We start from the raw sequence: 22718 nt of genomic DNA on the forward strand, positions 1-22718 counted from the left end.
CAAAGTTTGAAGAGCCAGGACAAGAATTCAAATCCCTTAACTCCTGTTTTTTCATCTGTTAATGGATAAGTTGAGAGTAGCTGACCACTAAATTCCTTCCAGCTCTAGAAACCTATGATTTTAGCAGATGGGACAAGCTCTGAACTTGATATCCAAGAGGACCTGGGTTCTAATCCTACTCATATACTAGCTATCTGACTATGGATAAGTCCCTTATCCCCTCTGAGTCTCAGATACTTCAGCTATAAAATGGGAATAAAAATATAGCCTGTCCCTTACAGATAGGATCAAGAGAGATAAAAATATGGAAAGCGCTCATAAACTTCAAGTGGCCATATCAATATAAAGAATTGTTATCATTGTAGGCCTATGATCTGAACCCTACAGGAAAAAAAAAAGCATTTGCCAAGGTCACTTGAGCCGAACTGTAGATCCTTCTTCCGGCCATTCCCTCCTGCCATGCTTCTCCTTGGAGGGACCAAGTGGTTTGTTCTTCTCTATGGGTTGTTTCTGTGGTTGGGAAGTCTGCCATGAATACCGATGAAGGGAGCGCAAGGGGAATTCTAGCTGCTTGTCTGCATTGAAGCAGGGTGAGGGCTTATGGCAAACAATGGGCAATGGAGCCCTTGGTTTCAAGTGATGTGTTAGTGAGACAGAGATCAGGAAGGGCTTTTGTGAAGGATGAGTCATGGAAGAGAAAGAACTCCAGGCCAGAGCAGTGAAGCGTCCCTTTTATGGGACATGGGCCAGGATTGAGGGATGGCTTCATTAGAGAGGGATCATCTTTGTCAATGGTTTCATTGTTGTGTGCGTGTGTGTGTGTGTGTGTGTGTGTGTGTGTTTACCCGAATTTTGGTTTCTTGCACAAATTAGTCATTTACGTTTGACCTTGTTTTTGTTGCTAGGCTTATCCCTGGGCTCAGTGAAAGAATCTTAGAATTTCCGAGATGGAAGGAACTTTAGAAGCAATCCAATCCAATCTGTACCTCAATCATTCATTCAATCAGTCAGTCAGTTGACAAGTTCAACCCCATAGTCCATGGGCCTTTCAATTCATGTCTTCATTTTATTCATTCATTTATTCATTTAATAAGCATTGACTGAGCACATATTAGGTGCCAGAGTCTGTGCTAGGCTGTGAGACACAAGGACAAAAATGGAGCTGTCCTACCCTCAAGGAGACTACATTCCCATGGAGAAGTCACTTGGCATAGTTTTTTCTCAGTTTCTTCATCTGTAAAGTATAATACCTGTAGCATTCAGAAGTTAGCACATTGTCTGACACACAGAAGGTGCTTAATAAATGTTTACAATTGACTATTGACTGTCTCACAGTTCCTGACCTCAGGAGGCTTATATTCCATAGGGGAAGACGATGTACATAATAGATACAATATGTACATGTTCAGTATACACAAAATTCAAACAAAGTAAGAATCCCTTCTGCATCACACCCAACAAATGGGAGTCATTTTGTCTTTAATTTGCTTCAGTTCAACAAGCTTTTTTGTATGTTCTTTGACCTATGGTAGGAGCTTGAAGACCTATAGTGAAGTAGAGTCCACCATTCCCAAAGCCAACTACTTTTTGCTTTGTCTTGTTACCAGTTGTCACACATGCTTTTTTACATCAAACCTAACTGTGCCTTTTTGGCAATTTCAAATCAATATCTGTTCTAATAGAAAGCACTTTGTTCTGCATTCGTAGGTCCCAGGTTCATATTCTGCCTCAAATTCTTCTTACTTTTTGTGACCAGAGGCAAGTCCCTCATAACAAAATAGTGAAAACTGTCATTCCTACCTGCTTTTCCTCCATTTTTCATTTGGCTCTTAAAAATATAGTAACAGTATCTCTAGTTTCTATGGGGGAATTTAACGAAACAGGTGTTACATTAACAAGGCTGTTTCTTGCCAGTTAGTGTTTGATGACAGTGTGTACGCTAGATTTGGAGTCAGATAGTTGGGTTTCAAACTCAGGTCTCTGATACTTATTATCTGTGTGACCCTAGGCAAATTTCTGGGCCTCATTTTCTTCATCTGTAAAATGAGGACGTTAGACAAGATGGCTTTCAAAATCTTTTCCAATTGGAAATCTACAATCTATGAAAGTCCTAGAGTGACCTATTGTTTAGTCATTTTTCGGTGGTATAGCTTACACAAAGCTTTAATACAAAAATCCACATAACAACTTTATGAAGTCAATAGTACCAATTTTGTTCCTATTACAGAGATGAGGAAACTGAGGCTTTGGGGGTTGAAGTGTCTAGCTCACATAACATCGTTGGAGTAGTCTGCTATTTTGTGACTGTGTCCTTAGTTCATAATTTAGTGGTTAAAACTTTTTAAAGACCCAAAATGTAAGGAATCCCCTACCTCTTATAATATAAGAACTTTGAGAAGAGGGGCTACTTTTGCTTCTGTCTATGTAGCTTGGGAGCTTAGCATAGTGCCTAGTATGTTGTAGCCACCTGAGTAAATGAATGAATGAATGAATCAATCAATCAATGAAATGAAGATATCATCTGACAAGCTATTAAGATTCTAAGCCCCTAAAGATCTAGGGGACTGTAAGAGCCCAGCTCATTCATCCAGCTCGCCAGCTGTTTGTTTTCACAGCTCCACTCCGTAATTCTAGTCAGAAGCATGGAGGGTGTGGAAACCAACCTGCTTGGAAAGTTTTTATTTCTTGGTGGATTGAGGGAAATGTTCAGCGTAACCAAACATATACCCTTGTCAGTAAAGGACAGAGAAGTAAAATAAACTCTTACCCCTGGTGCAGACAAGGGGCTGATGGGATAATCAGGTCTGATCCTTTGTGCTCCACACCCCCTTCATTCTGTGGAGCCCCAAAGGAAGAGATCCCAGAGTGTCTTTGAGACTGGGTGCACATTGCCAGAGAGAGGGGCTGCAGTAGAACCCAAAGACAAGGATAACTTACTGTTATATAGCACACTAGGGCTGGTAAAGGCTTTACATGTGGCATCTCCTTTGATTTTCACAACCTGGTGAGGCAGGTGCTATCATTATCTTCACTTTGTTTAATTTAGAAATTTTCAAGTCACGTCTGACTCTCCATGAACCCATTTAGGGTTTTCTTGACAAAGATACTGGAGTGGTTTGCCATTTCCTTCTCCAGCTCACTTTACAGAAAAGGAAACTGAGGCAAGCTGGGTGAAGTGACTCTCTCAAGGTCACACAGTTAGAGAGTGTATGAGGCAGGATTTGAACCTGGGTCTCCTGAGTCCAAGACCAGTGCACTATTGCCCATCCAAGAATAATAAAAATAAAAATCATTATATATTATACATAATATACTACTATAATCGTGATTATTATATGTTTTATGTTTGCATTACATGTGATCATCATTATTATAGCTGTGTAGTGCTTTAAGTTTTGCAAAGCACTTTAAAAATATTTTATCCTCACACTAACCATGGGAGCTACTATTATCTCCATATCACAGATGAGTAAACTGATGGGCAGAGACGAAGTAACTTGCCCAGAGTCACACAGCTACTAAGTGCCTGAGGCAGGATCTGAACTCAGGAGTTCTTGACCCCAGCTCAGCACGGTTTTCATCGTGCCATCTGTCTGCCTATATTGAGTCTTAGTCCCTAAGGCTACTGGCATACGGCTGGGAGACAAAAGACGGTTTGGTGCTCATGGCCCGATGTCGATCATCTGGCTTCCTGCTGGATGCAGTTTTTAATTTCCCTATCAGCTCTTAACTCAGACTTGATTGCGGTGGCCTATGTATATAAAGTTGATTTCATGGGTCTCACCAGTATGGCATTTTCCGATGGGGTCTCTCTCTCTGTGTTAGTAAGTAAAATAATCAATCACCAAATGGAGATAGAGTTAAGTAATCGCACATTTGCAAAGTTGCCTCTGTTTTTGGAGGGGGCCAGCTCTAGACTAGGGGAAGGAGGGGGTCAGGTTTTGGCCATATGCTAAGTTATAATCATTTAGAAGGCAAATGGATGGGATTTTTAATTCAATTATACAGCTATGTGAATTTGAGTTTTCATTCTGGTGCCAAATTTTTGCTGTCTGTTTTTCATCTCACATGAGCTTAAATGTTAGATTATAAGATGAAAGACTCTTCCCATACGTAGTATCCTCAGTTAACCAGATCTTAAGTAACCAGAATTCCCCTCACATCTCTCCCCCCCCCACCCCCTTTGCACTACGTTAAGAGAAAGGACAAGAAATCTAACTGATAAGGGAGAAGAGGGGGCATTCTTCTGTCCCTATTTTCAGAAGTGTTCGGAACAATTTGAGAAAAGGGGAGAGGCAGATGAGCTCAGGAACAGTCAACAAGCATTTATTAAGCACCTACTATATACCCCAAACTGCTAGACTGGGGAATTGAGACAGAACTGAAAGAGTCCCTGCCTTCAAGGAGCTTACATCCCACCAATCAGTCAGTCAGTCAACAAGCATTTATCAAGTGCTTACTATGTGCTAGGTACCATACTGGAAGTGGAGTTTCCTTAACAAAGATAAGAAAAAATAATGTCAAAAGCTCACATTTATATGGGGCTCTCATGCTGGAAAAGTGCTTTTGTATCTCACGGAAGCAGCTGATGGCTAGACCTGGAGTCAGAAAGATCTGAGTTCAAATTCCAGTCACAGATACTTATCGACTGTGTGACCCTGGAGAAATCACTGATCTCTGCAATCATCAATGTTCTCTCCATCTGTCCTCTGAAATGACTCTGTATGAATCATGTGTTTCTTTAGCCATGGACGTGTTGTTTTTCCTCCATTATAATATAAATTCCTTGAGAGCAGGGACATTTGGTTTTCAGGGCCTGATACATAGTAGGTGCTTAATAAATAATTGTTTGTTTCCTTGTATGCTCTAAGACAATTAGTAGAAGAATCTTGATGTTTAGCCTGGGAAAGGGCAGGTTTAGAAATAACCTGATCCTGATTTTTGAAACACGAAGGACTCTTGTGGGAGGATTAGGCTCTTTCTGCTTGGTTTGTGGTGATGTGGCAAGGCAGGCTAATTGATTGGGCAGCAAGGTAGCTTAGTGCAGAGAGGTTGGTCCTGGAGTCAGGATGACCTGTCCTACTAGGTGAGACCTGAGACAAATCATTTAATCTTTCTGTGCCTCAGTTTCTTGATTTGTAGAATGGGGATAATAGCAATTCCCCCTGTTCCCCCCCATGAGGGTAGTCATCAAGGTCAAATGAGATAATGCCTCTAAAGAGCTTCGCAAACCTTAAGGTGCTCTACAAATGCTGTTATTATGAATCTACCAGCAAACATTTATTAAGTCTTTACTCCTTGCTAGGCCAGGTGTGACGTGCTGGAGATTCAAAGACAGAAAGGAAATGCTTCTCAGTTTCAAGAACGTACATTATTATGTACATATCCAGGCAAAATCGAACATTGTAGAGCCAACCAAATATTCTATATTAGGACTCTGAGGCAGTGAACTTCCTGGCCCTGGTGGTAACCAAGTGAGTATCAGAGATGTCCAAGAAGGGATTCCTGTTTTGCCTGGCTTACAGGAGGCACTTAATAAATGCTTATTGATCCAGGAGAGTTTTGAATTTGCTTCTTAACCTGAGGGCCTAGCAGAATGTCTTGTAGAGAACATGCAGGTACTTAAAAAAATTCTTAGGACTGATAGAAGAAGGATGAGAAATGTCCAGAAGACTGGCATATTGTGGTAGCCAGGATCTGACCAGGGTGAGTCAGACAAAAATATCTATAAGAGATTCTTAATCAGGTACATGTTAGAACCTGAACTGCAGTCCCATCTCAGACTTTTTCTAGTGACCCTGGGCAAGTCATTTCCCCTCTGTCAGCCTCACTTTCCTTGATAATAAAACGGAAATAATGACAGCATCTCCTCAGGTTGTTGTAAGGATCAATAAGGTAATCTTTATAAAGTGCAGTGCCTTCTCCCTTCCACATTTCTGAAGGTCTTAGACTCTTACATTTTGTGAACAGGTTAGAAAACAGTCATGCGTGACACAGTCTTAACCTATGTACAAGAAATGAGTGCTGTAGGATAGCTAGCCAGCCTTGCATGGCCCATGGGCCATCCAAAAAAGCTTCACAGACAACAAAGCTATGGGAGCCTTAGCTGTGATGCTCAGAAAGGAGATCGAATAGCTGCATGACTTTGAGGGAGTCACTTCCCCACCTCCCTTCATCCATCTAGGGCTAGGAAAATGAGAAGGAAGCAGCAGCCAAAATCCCTTTGGAGCTTGAAGGAAGGCTCCAAGAAAGGACAACATGTTATTAAAAGTAACTTAAGCCTCTTCCTGTTTCTTTTTTCCTCCAGTTAGCATGTTAGATCCGGGATCACTTTCTACCACTTATAAACTAGTCAGACATGATTTTTTTAGAGACTTGTTTACTCTCTTTCTCCCAGAGCCCATCAGGGGCATGATCTACCCCCCTCAACCCATAGAATGGTCCTCTTGTCAGTCCAGAGCCCTAGAAGAGCAGAGTGCCTCCCCCAACATGCCAGGCAGCCTGCCTCCCAGGGCTCAGGTTGCCCATAAATACCCACATGTCTCCAGGGTGGAGCTAATGGAGCTGCCCATCCTCAATCCAGATTGCTCCATGTGAAGGCAGAGACCGTGGGCCTTCAAAAACAGCCTTTTCTTAATAGATGATGGCTCAGATACTGTTACCTAGAAATCCAAAGGTCTCTGTGGTCATTTGTTTCTTAACCAGTTCTGTCATCAAACCCCAGGTATCTATAATACCTTTCAAGAACAGACATTTAAAAATAATTTTAACCAAAGTCAGATTCTGACTCCATGAATAAACAATAGAGACAATGCCATTTCAGGAGACAGTTTAAAACATCAAGGCTTATTCAGGGTCAAACAACAGCTAGCAGCAGAGAGTAGTATGGGGGAGAAACAAGCATTTATTAAGGGCTAAGCCCTTTATAAACTATCTCAACCCTGGAGGGTAGGTGCTATTATTATCTCCGTTTTACAGTTGAGGAAACTGAGACAAAGAGTGGTTACGTGATTGCCGAGGCTCACTCAGCTGGTGTCAAAATCAGTTTTTGAACTAAGGTATTCCTGATCCAGCACTCTATCCATGCTTTGTGACCTGAGGCAAGTCACTTGATTTCTTGCAACCTCTATTTCCTCCTCTGTAAAATGGGGATAGTATCATCTACTTTGCGAGGATGCTATGATGGTCAAATAAGGTAACATGGAGAGCATTTCTTAAATTTTAAAGTAATTATGGAAATACTAGTTTTTGTCTGAAGATATCTGGATCATCAATTGGATCCAGAATTAGGAAACAAATGAGGCATCAGTGAAGGTTCACAGGTATGATATGAGGTTTGCCCCAAGAATCGTGAATTTAATCAGTCAGTGATTATGTATTAAGTGCCTGCTGTGTGCCAGGCACTGTGCTAAATGCTGGGGTTACAAAAAGAACCAAAAGACAGTCCCCTCCAAAGGTTCACAATCTGATGAGGGAGAGACAACAAGCAGACACTTATGTACCAACAAGTACCATATGGGATACACAGAAAATGATGGACAGAGGAAAGAGCCTAGAAATAAAAGGGGTTGGGGAAGATTTCCTGGAAAAATAGGCATTGTAATGAAGATTTAAAGGAAGCCTGGAAAACCAGGAAGTGGAGATGATCATGGGTTTTGTTTTGAACTTGAAAAGAAAATAGTCTGCTTCGTTCTGTGACCCAATTCCATAGTTCTTTCTCTGGATGTGGAAGGGATTTTGCCTCAAGAATCTATTGGAAATTTTTTAAGTCCATGCATTGCAATGAAGTACTAAGTCTAACAGAAAAACTCCTCACACACTGTGATTTTTGCTGTGTTCTGTGTTCTCCTGGTTCTGCTCCTTTCCCTCAGCATCAGTTCATATAAGTCCTTCCAGGCCTCTCTGAAGTTTTCCTGTTAATTGTTTCTTATAGCACAATAGTATTCCATTATATTCATTTACCACAACTTGTTCAGCCATTCCCCAGTTGATGGGCATCCCTTTGATTTCCAGTTTTTGGCCACCGCAAAGAGAACTGCTATAAATATTTTTGTACATATGGGACCCTTTCCCATTTTTATGATCTCTTAGGGGTACAGTCCTAGAAGCAATATTGCTGGGTCAAAGGGTATGTACATTTTTGTAGGCCTTTGGGCATAATTCCAAATTGCTCTCCAGAATGGTTGGATCAGCTCACAGCTCCACCAATAATGAATTAGTGTTCCAACTCTCCCACATCTTCTCCAACATTATTTATCTTCCTGTTTTGTCGTGTTAGCTAATCTGATAGATGTAATGTGGTATCTCAGAATTGTTTTGATTTGCATCTCTCTAATCCATAGTGATTTAGAGCATTTTTTTCATATGGCTATAGATAGCTTTAATTTCTCCCTCTGAAAACTCCCTGTTCACATCCTTTGACCATTTATCAATTGGGGAATGACTTGTATTCTTGTACATTTGACTCAGTTCTCTAAGTATTTTAGAAATGAGGACTTTATCACAGACACTAGTTGCAAAAATTCTTTCCCAGTTTTCTGCTTCTCTCCTAATCTTGGTTGCATTGGGTTTGTTTGTGCAAAGACTTTTCAATTTACTGTAATCAAAATTATACATTTTGCACTTCATAATGTTCTCTATCTCTTGTTTGGTCAAAATTTCTCCATTCTCCATAAATCTGACAAATACACTGATTTGTTTATAGTTATCAGTCTTTATGCCTAGAACATGTATCCATTTAGAGTTTATTCTTGTGTACAGTGTCAGGCATTGGTCTGTGCCCAGTTTCCACTACACTGTTATCCAGTTCTTCCAGCAATTTTTGTCAAACAGTGAGTTCTTATCTCAGGAGTTGGAGTCCTTGGGTTTATCAAACAGCAGATTGCTATATTCATTGACTACTGTGTCTTGAGTACCTAACCTATTCCACTTGTCTGCCCTTCTATTTCTTAGCCAGTACTGAGTGGTTTTGGTGATTGCTGCTTTATAATACAATTTGAGATCTGGTAGAGCTAGGTCACCTTCCTATCATTTCTTTTCATTAGTTCCCTTGATATTATGAACCTTTTGTTCTTCCAGATAAATTTTGACATATTTTTTCTAGCCTTAGAGAATAATTTTTGGGTAGTTTGATTGGTATGGCACTGAATAGGTAAATTAATTTAGGTAAGATTGTCATTTTTATTATATTAGTCAGCCTACCTAAGAGCAACTGATGTTTTTCCACTTACTTAGATCTGACTTTATTTGTGTGAAAAGTGTCTTGTAATTGTGTTCATATAGTCCCTGGGTTTATTCTGGCAGATAGACTCCCAGATATTTTATAGTGTCTTCCTAACTTTAAATGGGATTTCTCTTTCTATCTCTTGCTGTTGGGCTTTGTTAGTTATATATAGAAATGCAGTTGATTTATGTGGGTTTATTTTGTAATCTGTAACTTTGCCAAAATTGTTTATTATTTCAATTAGTTTTTTACTTAATTCTTTGGGATTCCCTAAGTATCTCATCATATCATCTTCAAAGAGTGATAACTTACTTTCTTCTTTGCCTATTTTTATTCCTTCAATTTCCTTTCCATCTCTTACTCCTAAAGCTAACATTTCTAGTACCATATTGAATAATAGTGGTGATAATGGACATCCTTGTTTCACCCCTGATCTTATTGGAAATGCATCTAGCTTATCTCCATTGCATATAATGCTTGCTGAAGATTTTAGGTAGACACTGCTTATTATTTTGTGGAAAGTTCCATTTATTCCTATGCTCTCCAGTGTTTTCAATAGGAATGGATGTTGTATTTTGTCAAAGGCTTATCTATTGAGATAATCATATGATTTCTGTTAGCTTTGTTGTTGATATGATCAATAATGCTGATAGTTTTCCTAATACTGAACCAGCCCTGCATTCCTGGTATAAATCCCACCTGATCATAATGTATTATTCTCATGATAAGTTGCTGTATTCTTTTTGCTAATATTTAAAATTTGTGCATCTATATTCATTAGAGAAATTGGTCTATAATTTCCTTTCTCTGTTTTGTCTCTTCCCGGTTTAGGTATCAGAACCATATTTGTATCATAAAAAGAATTTCGTAGGACTCCCTCTTCACCAATTTTCCCAAATAGTCTATAGTCTATAGTATTGGAATTAACTGTTCTTTAAATATTTGATAGAATTGACTTGCAAATCCATCTGGTCCTGGAGATTTTTTTCCTAGGGAGTTGATTGATGGCTTGTTCAATTTCTTTTTCTGAGATGGGGTTATTTAAGTATTCAAATTCCTCTTCTGTTAATCTGGGCAATTTATGTTTTTTAAAATATTCATCTATCTCATTTAGATTGTCAAATTTATGGGCATACAATTGGGCAAAGTTCATTTGGGACTTATTAAGTTTTTGACTGGGTGTCCAGTTTGAGATGCCTGCTTGAAAGGCAGTTGGAGATTCAAGATAGGAGGTTAGTCAGGGGAGGAGAATCATCAGCATAGAGATAATCATTAAAGCCATGGGAGCGGATGGAATCCCCAAGTGAAGTAGTCTGGAGGGAGATGAGAAGAGGGCCCAGGACAGAACTCTGAGGCACACCTGTGCTTGGTGCCATGATCTGGAGGAGGATCCAGCAAAGGAGATGGAGGAGGAGGAGCAGGCAGAGAGGGAGGAGGAGAACCAGGAGTGTCCTGAAAATCCAGGGAGAAGAGAGAATCAAGGAGGAGAGAGTGAGCATCACTGCCCAAGGCTGCAGGGAGGCCAAGGAGAAGGAGGACTTGGGAAAGAGCATTCTTTTTTCTCCCAGGGTCACTGGTTCTTCACTAGCTCACCCTGATATCTGCTACTTCTGGCTCCCAGGGGATGGCTCACCTCATCCCTCTTCTTCACCTAGGTACTGTGATATGGGGCACACTGTCCTAGGAAACAGGGAGCTGGACAAGCCTTCTTGACAAGAGATCACCAGAAGCTGCTAGGTATGGAATTGGGCAGCTATAGGTGCTAAATTATGTCATTAAGAGTCCTTTAATACCTAATTAAGATGTTGAAAGTGTATAGAAAAAAGGAATAATTTTGAACAGAAAGGTGGGCAGCTTTAAAAAGCACTTTGTAATGAGGTCAAATGAATGGCCCCAGATTTCTATTTCCTGTAGGACTTTAAAATGTAGTCTCTTCTCATGGAAAGGATATCCTGAATTTGGGCTATGAGTTAAGTCATTTCAAATTAAGCCAACATGAATTTTTAAAATCTCTACTATGTGCCATGTGCTGTGTTGAGTACTGGGGATATAAAGAGAAGCCAAAAGACAGTCCCTGCCCCCAAGTAGCTCCCAGTCTAATGGGGGAGACACCATGAAAGTAACTAAGTATGAGCAAGCAAACAGAAGAAACTGGAGATGATCTACAGAGAGACAGCAGTAGCACTGAAGGGGATCAGGAGAGGTTTCTCTGAGATGAGTTCCAGTCCAACATTTCCAATTGCATGTTGGACCTCTCCATCTGGGTATATAACAGCCATCAAACTCACCTGTCAAAAATGGAATGTATGGTCTACACACACACACATGCACACATACACACATGCACACACATATACACACATACACATACTCTTCTTTTGAATTTCTCTATAACTACTCAGGTGCCACCATCCTTCTAGTTCCCCTAGTGGAAACTCCTTCTTTATTCTTCCATACTCCTCCCATATCTAGGGCTGTGCTGATAGATCTTAAATAATTGACTCTATTGGGCAGAAGGGATGGGGGGAATGTATGCTGACACACTTTTAGGTTCAATCCTCATCATTATTAACATTTTCTCAATCACTTCTTTAGGCTAGACAATCAACAAAACATTAACTCAAGTCCTACTTTGTGGGGTTTGCTGATTTCCAACTTATAAATGACCCCCTGAAAATTTAGCAGCTGGTTCTCATGAGCTGGTTTGAGCTGGCTCCAGCACACCCTACCCCATGGGTAATCAATAGTTTTGAGTTCTGCCTCCAAACAACATTTCTCACTTCCCTTCTCTCCTTTCTACTCCCATAACTACCCATCCGGTACAGGGCTTTGTCATCTCTTGCTTAAAGTATTACAATAGCCTCCTAACTCATCTCTCTGTTTTCAGCCTCTCCCCTTCCAACCTATTTTCCACTCAGCTACCAAATGAATATTCCTAAAACACAGATCTAGCCACATCATTACCCTGTTCAAGAAGCTGTATTCACTCCCCGTTGCCTCTAGGATAAAATAGAAATTCTGTGTTTATCCTTTGATAAACTGGCTTTAACCTTCCTTTAGAGACTGATCGCATTTACCTGCACTACACATTGTACTATCCAGCCAGACCAGACTCCTTGGCATTCCTCTGCAATACACACCATTTCTCACCTCTTTGCTTTTGTACAGGTTGTCTTCCATGGAATAAACTCTTTTTTCACCTCTCTGTCTTATGACCCCTTACTCCTTTCAAGCTCAGCTTGGGTAGCACCCCCAAGGACAGACCTTCTGTGATTTGTCCATTTGTGAATATTCTCTCTCCCCAAAGTGACTCTCAATTTAGCTTGTATCTACTTATCTATATACATGTATCCCCATTCAGCAAATAGCACATAAGTTCCTGGAAGGCAGGGACTCTGATTAGTGCTTTTCTTTGCATCCCTAATATGCAGTAGGTGCTTAATGAATGCTTCTTGATTGAGTGATTATTAATTGAATGGGGCAAAGGACAGTTTAGTTTTTTTCTTTATATTCCCAGTGCCTAGCACAGTGCTTTGTACGCATTAGGAGCTTAACAAATGCTGGTTGAAATGAATCAAATTGAATTGACTGTGAAGCATGTCCTAAGAGAGTTTGGTGGAAGAAACTGGCCACCTGGAGATGAGAAAACATGATGACTGTCATCAATCAATCATTATTCATTTATTAGGCACCTACTATGTGCCAGGCTAGAAGTTTACATTTCATCTGGGAAGATAAGTATATTTGAAAATATATACAGATTTCCTGATTGTAGAGAAAACCCAATTTAATGAAACCACTGAATCTCTAAGAACATCAATGTAGATAGAGATGATAGGTAGGTGATATTGATAGTAGATAGATAGATAGTGGAAGTAGATAGACAGTGTAGATATATACAGAGAGAGGTAGATAGATGATAGATAGATAGATAGATAGATAGATAGATAGATAGATAGATAGATAGATAGATAGACAGACAGATTTTTTTCGTTGTCATTGGCTGGCTGTCTCCAGTCAGTGGGCTAGGCAGAGAAGCAGCATTCCTTCACCCAGGCTAACACCGGCTGGACCCCTGATCCTCCTTAGCCTGGATCAGTTTGAAATACTGAGAGACAGAAGCTTGAGGAAGTTTAAAGTCAAGGAGGAAAAAAGGCAGTTTTTGGAGGGTGGGATGGGTATCTTTGAAGGGATGGGCACAGAAGGGCTCAGTTATTAAGAACCTGCAAGTTGAAAGAATGAGGCTTCTATCCAATGGGCCAAGCAGCGTGCCCTACTCAGAGCATGCTCCTCGCCCCCACTCCTCCTCCCCAGCACATTTTTCAAAAGCAACAGGAGGAGGCAGGCTGGGAGGAGGGGAGGTGCCCATGTGCTGGAGGGGCTCTCCTTTCTAAAACAACAAGAAACTGGACAATTGGAAAGTGATGACAGGTAGAGTAAGAAGCCATTAGCCATGACGTCCGGAAAGCAGACACCTTTTCATTAGTGATGGATGCCGTTCCAATGGCAGCGTCCCTGATGCTTCTTCAGTAATACAAAGATGGATCTGTGAAATGAATGCTGGAGCTGGGGGTGGAGGAAGGGAAAAGGGAGAAACCCCAAGAGATCATCAGGCCCAGGCTGTACATTTTACAGAAAAGGAAACTGAAGCCCACAGAAATTAAATGATAAAAGATTATAGGAATATAGATTCAGAGCTGGAAAGGGCCTTGGAAGCTGCCTTACCCACTTTTACATATGAAGAAACTGAGGTCCAGAGAGGTTAACTGACTTGGGATCATAAGAGCTTTGATCTGGAGCTGGATTTGAAAGGTGCTTAAAGGTTCTCTGGTCTAATTCCCTCATTTTACATGAGGAAAGAATCTAGTGACTTGCCCAAGGTCGCCCAGATGGTGAACAGGAGAGCTAAGATTTGAACGCTTTTCCTCCACCCACAAATTCCATGCTCTTTCTACTGTACTTCTTTCTACTGGACCATCTGTCTAAGCTGGTAACAGACCCAAACCATAGATATCCAGTTCTGGCCAGAAGTCTTGAAATTTCCCCAATCTGTTCCCAACAGTTAGACCACGAGCTTCAGATTTCAGTGGAGATCTTTGACACCCTTCAATCTCTTCTCCAAACTGCTGCCCAGGCAGCTTCCTACCTCAGTCTGAGTCAACAGCATGAGAGGGCAGCTATGGTATTCAGGACTAGGAAGGAAATAATCCCTCAGTGCTCTGTTCTGTTCAGACTACATCTGAGGGAGTGCATTCAGTTCTCGGCATGGTGCTTTAGGAAAGATGCTCAAAAGCTGCACAGTGTCCAGAGGAGAGGGAGCTAGAATGGCAAAAGGTGTCCAGCTCAGGCCATATAAGAATTGTTGGAAGGAGCTAGGAACATTTAGAAGAGAAAAGATAGAAGAATCATGATAGCTATGTTTAAATATGTGAAAAGCTTATCACAAGGAAAAGATATTCAACTTCTTCTGCATGATCCCAGACTCAGGAGTTCTGGGTGGAAGCTTCAAAGAGGAAAATTTAGACTTGATGTCAGGAAAAAACTTCCAATAATTAGAGGCATCCAGAAGTGGAAGGAGCTGCCCATGTGGACGATGGCATTGGATGTCAAGGATGGGTGACCATTTGTCATAATGAGGATTATTCTTCAGATGTGGATTGGAATAGATGGATCCAACACATTTAAGTTCTTTCCAACCCAAGATCCTGTTTCTGTTTTCCTCGGTGTAGACCTCTTGCCTTAACTCCTAGATCCTTAGCTTGTAGAACAGAGATCATATTTCCCATGGTGACTGATCCCATGGAAAGATGCCCTAGCAAGCCCATTTCCCACTCTGAATGAGATTCTGTTTTTCTCACCTCACTTTAGAATTTGGATTCCCCTTGTCCTTGATCATACTATTCACACTCTGCCAAGAGCATCCTCTTTCCCCCTCTTCACTTATCCATATGCTTCTATCTTTCAAGGCTAAACCAGATCAATCAAATCTTCTTGATCTAGTCCATATTTTATTTTTCTTTCAAATAAATTCTCTACTAATTAAAATTAGAAACTGTGCCTTCTATAACCCTTATGTTAATTATGCACAGCCTCTTGTAACTTTTTTCCATGGTTAAGTCTTTGGTCCCCCAAAAGGTGATACTCTCTTAAGAGACAGGGCTTATTGAGAAACACTGAGAACATAGGGAATAAGAAAAACTGTTTGAATGCCACCTTATTCATTTACTATCTGTGTGACCCTGGACATAGAGCAGGGCAGGCCCCCAACTACTTGGTAGACCCCCTTGTGGAAAGCCATGGACAAAGGTCATAGAAGATGGGCAGGGATGAGTTACCATCTGCATCCTTGGAAAGAACATCCAGATTCCTGAGGTCTCAAGGGGACAATGGCGAGGGGCAAACCACTTTGCCTCTCTGAGAGGCCCAGAGAGCCAAGTGAGCTAATGTATACAAAGCACTTTGTACATCTCGAGGTTCTGGGTAAATGTGAGCTGTTCCTATCACAGGGCATGTAGATTAGCCTTCAGCATTCCCCTGGAAAATGTCAGCGCCTCTCTGGCTAAGCCATTCGAATAGCTTCATGGCCAGCTCTGCCAGCCTACCCTCCCTGCTTTTTTAGCTAGGAAAGTGAGGCCAAATAAGGCAAGGAGATTGGTGTCTTTGCAGCCAACCAGGAGACAGCCTTTGGTCCAGTTTGCCCCAGTTCTACCTTATGTTGTGTGCTATCCAGTAAGAACTTGAGAAGCAGCTGTTGGGAATAACCAGCAAGACGCCTGGTTGAGTACAAGAATGAAATCTCAGACTTGTTTTTTTTTTTTAAATTCCTCCTCACCTGCTAAAATATAAGCAAGTGTCTGGTGTGTATCCCAAATCCAGCTTTAGACATTTACTAGTTGGGTGACTCTGGACAAGCCTCAGTGTCTTCATCTGTAAAATGAGATAGGTTGGACCTGATGACCTCTAACCTCCCTTTTAACCTCAGAGCCATGATCCTGTGTCCCTCTGCCACTTAGGTGTGCACTTGGCTCCCAGATTCACAACTGCCCCCTTCTGTCCCTGGTCCTTATCTCATGTCCCCTCTTGTCCTACGTGATCTGAATCTTGGATCTCCTCTCTGCTCTGCCAGCCAGACTGTAAACCAGTCCTGGTGCCTCTTTCCTAACATGTTTAAGATCAACCTCCATTGTCCCCATCCGCATGGCCAAATCTCTGGTCTAGAGATAGCTTGTCTGATGTCTGCACCATCACAACTGGACTGTTACTACCTTCCCCACCCCCTCCCCTTTTGTTTATGGTTTATTTGTATAATTTCTTTTGAAGCACCTACTATGTGCAATGTGTTTTGCTTGTCTGGGCAAAGGGGGAAGCAAACATATGACAGAGTACCTGCCCTCAGGGCATTAACTTTCTAACCTGGATAGGCTATGCACAAAGCTAAGTATAATACAAATTCAAATAAGGCAGCTAGGTGGCACTATAGTGGATGGAACAAACACTGAACTTGAGGAAAACCTGAGTTCGAATGTTGCGTTAGGCACTTAGTAGCTATGTGACCTAGTCATCTAACCTCTCAGGGCTGCAGTTTCTTCATCTGTAAAAATGGAATAATACCATCTGTCTTACAGGGTTGTTGTGAAGATCACCTGAGATAACCTAAGTAAAACACATGCAGCACATTATGAATAGGATCTATTTTGTTGTTGACAATGCTGGCGTCACCATCCCAGCAGTCTAACCTTTCACCACTTTTAAAATAAGCATTTATTAAATATCTACCTGGAGCTAGATAGTGGGGATAATGTGGTTATAAATTTAGTGGTGGATGGACCTTAGATGCTATCTCAACCACACCCTCCCCACATCCACACCCATTTCACAGATAAGGAGGGAGCACCTAGACAAGAGACATGACTCCCTCAAAATCAACAGCATCAAAGGGAGGATTTGAACCCAGATCCCCCATTCCAAATCCAGGGCTTTTACACTTGTCCATTTTATTTTCTCCCCATTGTCTACTCAGTAGAAAAGGGAAATGGGAACAAGGAAAGGAAAACCAGCTCAGAAGAGGCCTGGGGGGCTGGCGTTGCACTTCTGCCAACGATCCAAGGGCCCGCTAGGGAGAAGATGCCTGAGCTTTCTCATGAAGGCCCCTGTGCTCTGCTGCTCCATTAACAATCCCCTTGGGCTCTTTATTCCTATGCTGTAATCCCAGCTTCTGAAGTTTGAGTTTTGGGTTTAATGGAATTTATGAGCTGGATCTTTTCCAAAGCTATGTGGCAGTCATACGTTCATTGTGCCCCTCCCCCTTTCTCACATTCCTAACTCTACCCTTAAGCCTTACTCCTTGGCCTCCATACAGACAGGAGGGGATCCTGGGTCCTACAAAGTGTGGCCAGTCCAACCAAGCTGGAAAGGCTTTGAGGTATACAGGTATGGTGCAGACTACCCAGGAGTAGCTGAGTTATACTCCGAGGGAAAAGGAAAAGAATTATGAAGTGCCTACTACGTGCCAGGCATGGCACTGTACAATTATTGTCTCATTTGAGCCTCACAATTACCCTGTGAGGTAGATACTATTATTATCTCCCTTTTAAAGATGAGGAAACTGAGGCAAACAAGGTTAAATAACTTCTCCAGGGTCATACAGTTAGTACATGTCTGAGGCTGGATTTGAACTCGGGCCTTCCTGAATTTTCCTGAAGGAAGGTGAATTTTTTTTTTATCACAATGCCCCTTCTATCTACAGAGTTTGATAAGAGAGTGATGAAGGGTTGGGAATAGAATGCTCGTGCCAACAAAATGAGAAAGATATAGGGCACAATGTGCCAAGAGTGTGGGATAACAAATGCACCCCACCCACACACTAAGATACTAGCCCTATGTCCCTGTGCAAGTCACTTAATGTCTGGAGAGCTCATTTTTCTGGTCTGGAAGATGAGGAGTTAGACTCTGGATTCAGAAATCCCTTCCTATCCTCCCTCTAACCCATGAAGCCACATTCCAGACATATTGTAAGCTCCTGAAGGGCAAAGACTGCTCCTTTTGTGTCTCTATCCCTACTGCCTGACACGATGCATGGCCCCATAGTCAGTGATTAATAAATGTTTACTGGTAGAGCTTTGAAATACTGACCCACCATTCTAAAGCATGAGTGGTATCACTGGATGGTCTGCCCTCAGTCCTCACCACATTCACTTCTTAGCTGACCCACTGAATGGACGTATACCTTCAGTCAGGAAGACCTGAGTTCAAATCTAGACTAGCTGGACCAGTTTTGTGACCCTGGACCAGTCACATCACCTCTGTGAAGTGTCTTAATCTGTAAAATATGGACAATAACATTACCTACCTCTCAGGACTGTTGTAAGGATCCAATGAAATAACATTTGTAAAACACTTTGTAAATCTATTGTGGTATATAAATGCTGGCCATTTTTCCTCTTTCCCCTTCTCAATTTCTTTTCTTTTTTTTACTACATCCTTTCTCCCTCAACTACTTCTCAAATCAATTCAACAGACATTTATTTTTTACTTACTATGTGCAAGGCAGAGGATAAGAGGCAGACAGAGAGCTCACCTTGGAGTCAGGAAGACCAGAAGTTCAAGTCTCTTCTCTGTGGGACCCCAGCAGGCTTCATAACTTCTCAGTGCTACCCACATAACTCTCAGAGAAGATAAACCGCAGAGAAAATGCCAGGCTGCTTTGAGAGAAGGAATTTCCTCAGCCCTGGGACAGCAGCTGGACCTGGAATTTTATTAGTATAGAGGCCTCTCTGGTGCCGTAGTGCATAGAGCACTGGGCCTGGAGTCAGGAAGAATTATCTTCCTGAGTTCAAATCCAGCCTCAGACACTTACTAGCTGTGTGACCCTGGGCAAATCACTTCACCCTATTTGCCTCAGTTTCCTCATCTGTAAAATGAGCCAGAGAAGAAAATGACAAAACACTGCAGCGTCTTTGCCAAGAAAACCCCAAATGGGGTCATGAAGAGTTGGGCACGATTGAAATTTCTCAACAGCAAAAAGGGACCTCTAATAAAAATAATTGTTAAGAATAGCTAGCATTTATAGAACACTGCAATGCTGCTGATTCCTGCATACTCCTGTGTCTAGTCCTCATCCCAGTCCCCCCATCCCCGGGTGTCAGGTACTGTTCTAAGTGCTGGCACATAAGGGGACAGATACAAACCAAAGAGCACCAGGTCCCCAAGAAGGTTCTGCTCAGTGCCCTCCAGCTGTCTCCTTTTATATCTGTTTCTCCCACATTCTACGTTCTCTTTCTCTTTTTTCTTTCCTTCTTTTATCCTATTTCTGCCCCAGCCCCTATACACACTGCTTAGCTGCTGGTGAGATGAAGAGTTAAGACTTGCTGCAGCCAAGACATTTGTGGGAGTCCCAACACTGTACCTCTGTCAGCTCAGAGGAAGGAATTCCTAAGGCTTCAAAAACTGTGTGCACGCCCACTCACATGCTTATTTCTCTTATATCCCAAATTCTGGACCGACGGTGCTTGAAAATAGCTTTGTCAAACAAAGCACGGGTGCTAGGACTTTCTTGACATTTTCATAACTATGAGCATATGATTTGCAGTTCATATTGAATAACGATGTAAGAGATCTGCCAAGAGAGATCCAAATAGTATTTCCAGGGCTATTTTCTAACCAGTTACAGCTGCCAGGCGCCCCAGAGTGGGAACCCAGTTAGACAGCCATATTCCATGGATCCCCTGCTTGCAAAATTTGTATTGAGTTACTAGGAGTCGTTCCTAATGGGGCAGGGGAGCTATTTTCCTTAAAAGCATGTGAAATGAATAAAGTGGAGATTTTAACCAGCCTCTAATGAAAAAATTTGTCAATATTTAAATCAAATGTGTGAAGGCTAAATGTTTTTATGTGTGTTTTCGGCAGCGGTCCCTTTGGGCTTCCCAAACTCGGAGAAGGAGATCGATGCCCTGTGAAACTTTCTCTCAGAGACAAAAGAAAGCCCAGGGCAATCACCTGACTCCAAGCTTGCCAAGAGACTAATTGCCAAAGAGATGTATTTTCTGCTGGGTCCAAATCTGTTGTATCCACAGGAGTGTCTCCCTTGTACTAGGAGAAAACACGTGTCACCTCTCACTGGGGATGTTTATGTTTCTTCACAATCCTGCCCTTTTTCAGAATTAAAACCTTCCAATTGGAAATGACTACAAAGCCAGGGAGCTAATAGGTTAGGGGTATTTGGTAATGCTTATGATAATACATTGAAGGGATCCAATGCATTTCAGGCATGAGGCAGCAGTTACACAGTGGAACCTTGGACTTGGGTAGGGTTTTCAGTGTGTGTGTGTGTGTGTGTGTGTGTGTGTGTGTGTGTGTGTGTGTGTGTGTGTGTGTGTGTGTGTGTGTGTACACATATGCACAGGCAGGCAGGAAAGGAAGGATCGAGTCCATTTTTCATGAAGACCAGTTAAGGGATCAGAAGACTCAATCTTTCTTCCTTCTCCTCTACTCCCAGTTTTACAGGTGAGAAATCTGAAATTGGATTCATCCCACCAAACTGTAGCTAATGAACCCTGGGTTTTGTTTGCTTTTTGCTTGGTTTTTGTTTGGTTTTAGTTTTCTGTTTCTTTTTTCTTGGAAGAAGCTATTTGTGCTTCAGAAATGTGAATCCTTTCTAATAATGCTCCTTTTTGGAAATTGTGTGATTTGTGTCACAGTCAATCAACAAACACTCAGGCTAGGCACTATTCTCAGGGCTAGGAGGTCCAAAGACAGAAGTGAAACTATCCCTACTGGCCTCAGGGAGGTTCCATTCTGTGTCTGTCACATTCCAGGCAGCTAAGAGGTGAAGCAGGGCAAGTATGTGGAGTCAGGAAAACGTGGACTCAAATCTGACCTCAGACACTGATCAGCTGTATGACCCTGGGCAGGTCTCCAAACTTCTCTGTTCCTCAGTTTTCTCAACTGTAAAATGGGGATAATAACATCAAACTCCCAGAGCAGTTGTGAGGATCAAATGAAGCTCTGTAAAGCGCTCTGGAAGCCTTCAGTAGCTGTGGAAATGCCAACAATCACTGCAAGGAAGTGTTCGACTCGATAGTGGCCCCCAGCCTTGAAATCAGGAAGACCATAACTCAATGACTATTTCTGACACATCTGAGCTCCAAGGTTTGGGAAGGAAGTTGTGATCTGAATAGTCACAAAGGAGGGAGTGGAACGATGGAGCAGTCCATGGACTTGCCCTTTCCAGGGGCAAAGGTGGTGTGACCTGATCGTAGCTGTGAGAGTAAAGAGAGGGGCTGGAGGGTGGGGATCTAAGTGAAGGCAGAGCTGAACATGGAGGCACTGGAGGGAATGTGGAGGCTGCTGGAGACACGCTGATTCTGCCATTCTGGCCGAATCGACCTTCCTTCTCTCGGTCCCAATCACTGGTTTTAGAAGGCATTTTGAGTCTGACTACAATGGGATCTTTATTTGGAGGGTGCTAGAGTGTACTTAGGATTGTTATGATGATGACCCTAAGGGTCATAGAGCATTTTAATATTTAGAGCATTTGACATATAGGCTCATATTTGATCAGCCTCATCATCGCTAGCATCCATATGGTGTTGGAAGGTTTGCGATGCTTTGTAGAAATGATTTCAACTAAACCTCACAACGATGCTATGAAATAGCATTATTATTATCATCTCCATTTCACATATGGAAAAGTGAGACTGAGACAGGTAAAGTGACTTGCCCAGGGTCATATGGCTCAGTACATGTCTGAGAGAGGATTTGAACTCAAGTTTTCCTTACTCCAAGTCCAGTGCTCCCTCCTCCCTGCCATCTACTTCTCTTGTCTGGATCCTCAAAATAATCTTGGAGGCAGGTTTGGTGCAAATACTCTTATTTGCCCTTCTCTCCTTTCCTACTTAGTCTACAATTGCAAGGGGATAGGAAACTCCCAGTGAGGAAATTCCCTTTATCGGTGAAGAGCAACATCTGATCTGCAACTTTGAGTGTCCTATGACGCTGAAGATGAAATGACTTGCCCAGAGACACACAGTCAGTAGGTGTCAGAGACAGGGGAAAGGGAGGGAGAGGACAGGAGAGGGGAGAGAGAGAGAGAGAGAGAGAGAGAGAGAGAGAGAGAGAGAGAGAGAGAGAGAGAGAGAGAGAGAGAGAGAGAGATACAGAGAGATACAGAGAGATACAGAGACAGAGACAGAGACAGAAAGGAAGGAGGGAGAGAGAGAGAACTGTGGTTTCTCAATGATGAAGGCACCTTGTGCTTATTTTATGGCCACCTTCCTCACCAACTCAGCCCATGGACCCTTACCTTCACCCCCCCAAGTTCTATCTTTTGGCACCTGTTGAAGACATGGCCCCAGTTCTATTTACTGAAGTGTCTGGATAACCTCTTCTTCCTTCAGTCCTTTTTCCCACCCATTTTAGGTATTGTTGGAGGCCCCTGTCCTTGACCCTTGAAGCCCTGCCATTTTGGTTTTTCTCTTTTAAACTTCTAATTCATTCT

At 42.0% G+C, this 22718-nt stretch overlaps 1 protein-coding gene across 3 annotated transcripts in view; it reads left to right on the top strand.

The window, feature by feature from the left end:
- The window catches only part of ROR1 (receptor tyrosine kinase like orphan receptor 1), a 363189-nt gene that overhangs the window by 295238 nt on the left and 45233 nt on the right, over positions 1–22718 (top strand). Inside the window, exon 1 of one of the 3 annotated variants that reach the window (XM_072649730.1) lies at positions 3321–20725. The exons of the other annotated variants lie outside the window; for them this stretch is intronic. Coding sequence (XP_072505831.1) covers positions 20490–20725 — 236 coding nt within the window. The 5' untranslated portion in view covers positions 3321–20489. Of the gene's footprint in view, positions 1–3320; positions 20726–22718 lie in introns of those variants that run through there. 3 annotated transcript variants of the gene reach the window in all.

This window comes from Notamacropus eugenii, chromosome 2, assembly GCF_028372415.1.
Source record: "Notamacropus eugenii isolate mMacEug1 chromosome 2, mMacEug1.pri_v2, whole genome shotgun sequence".
Classification (NCBI taxonomy): Eukaryota; Metazoa; Chordata; class Mammalia; order Diprotodontia; family Macropodidae; genus Notamacropus; species Notamacropus eugenii.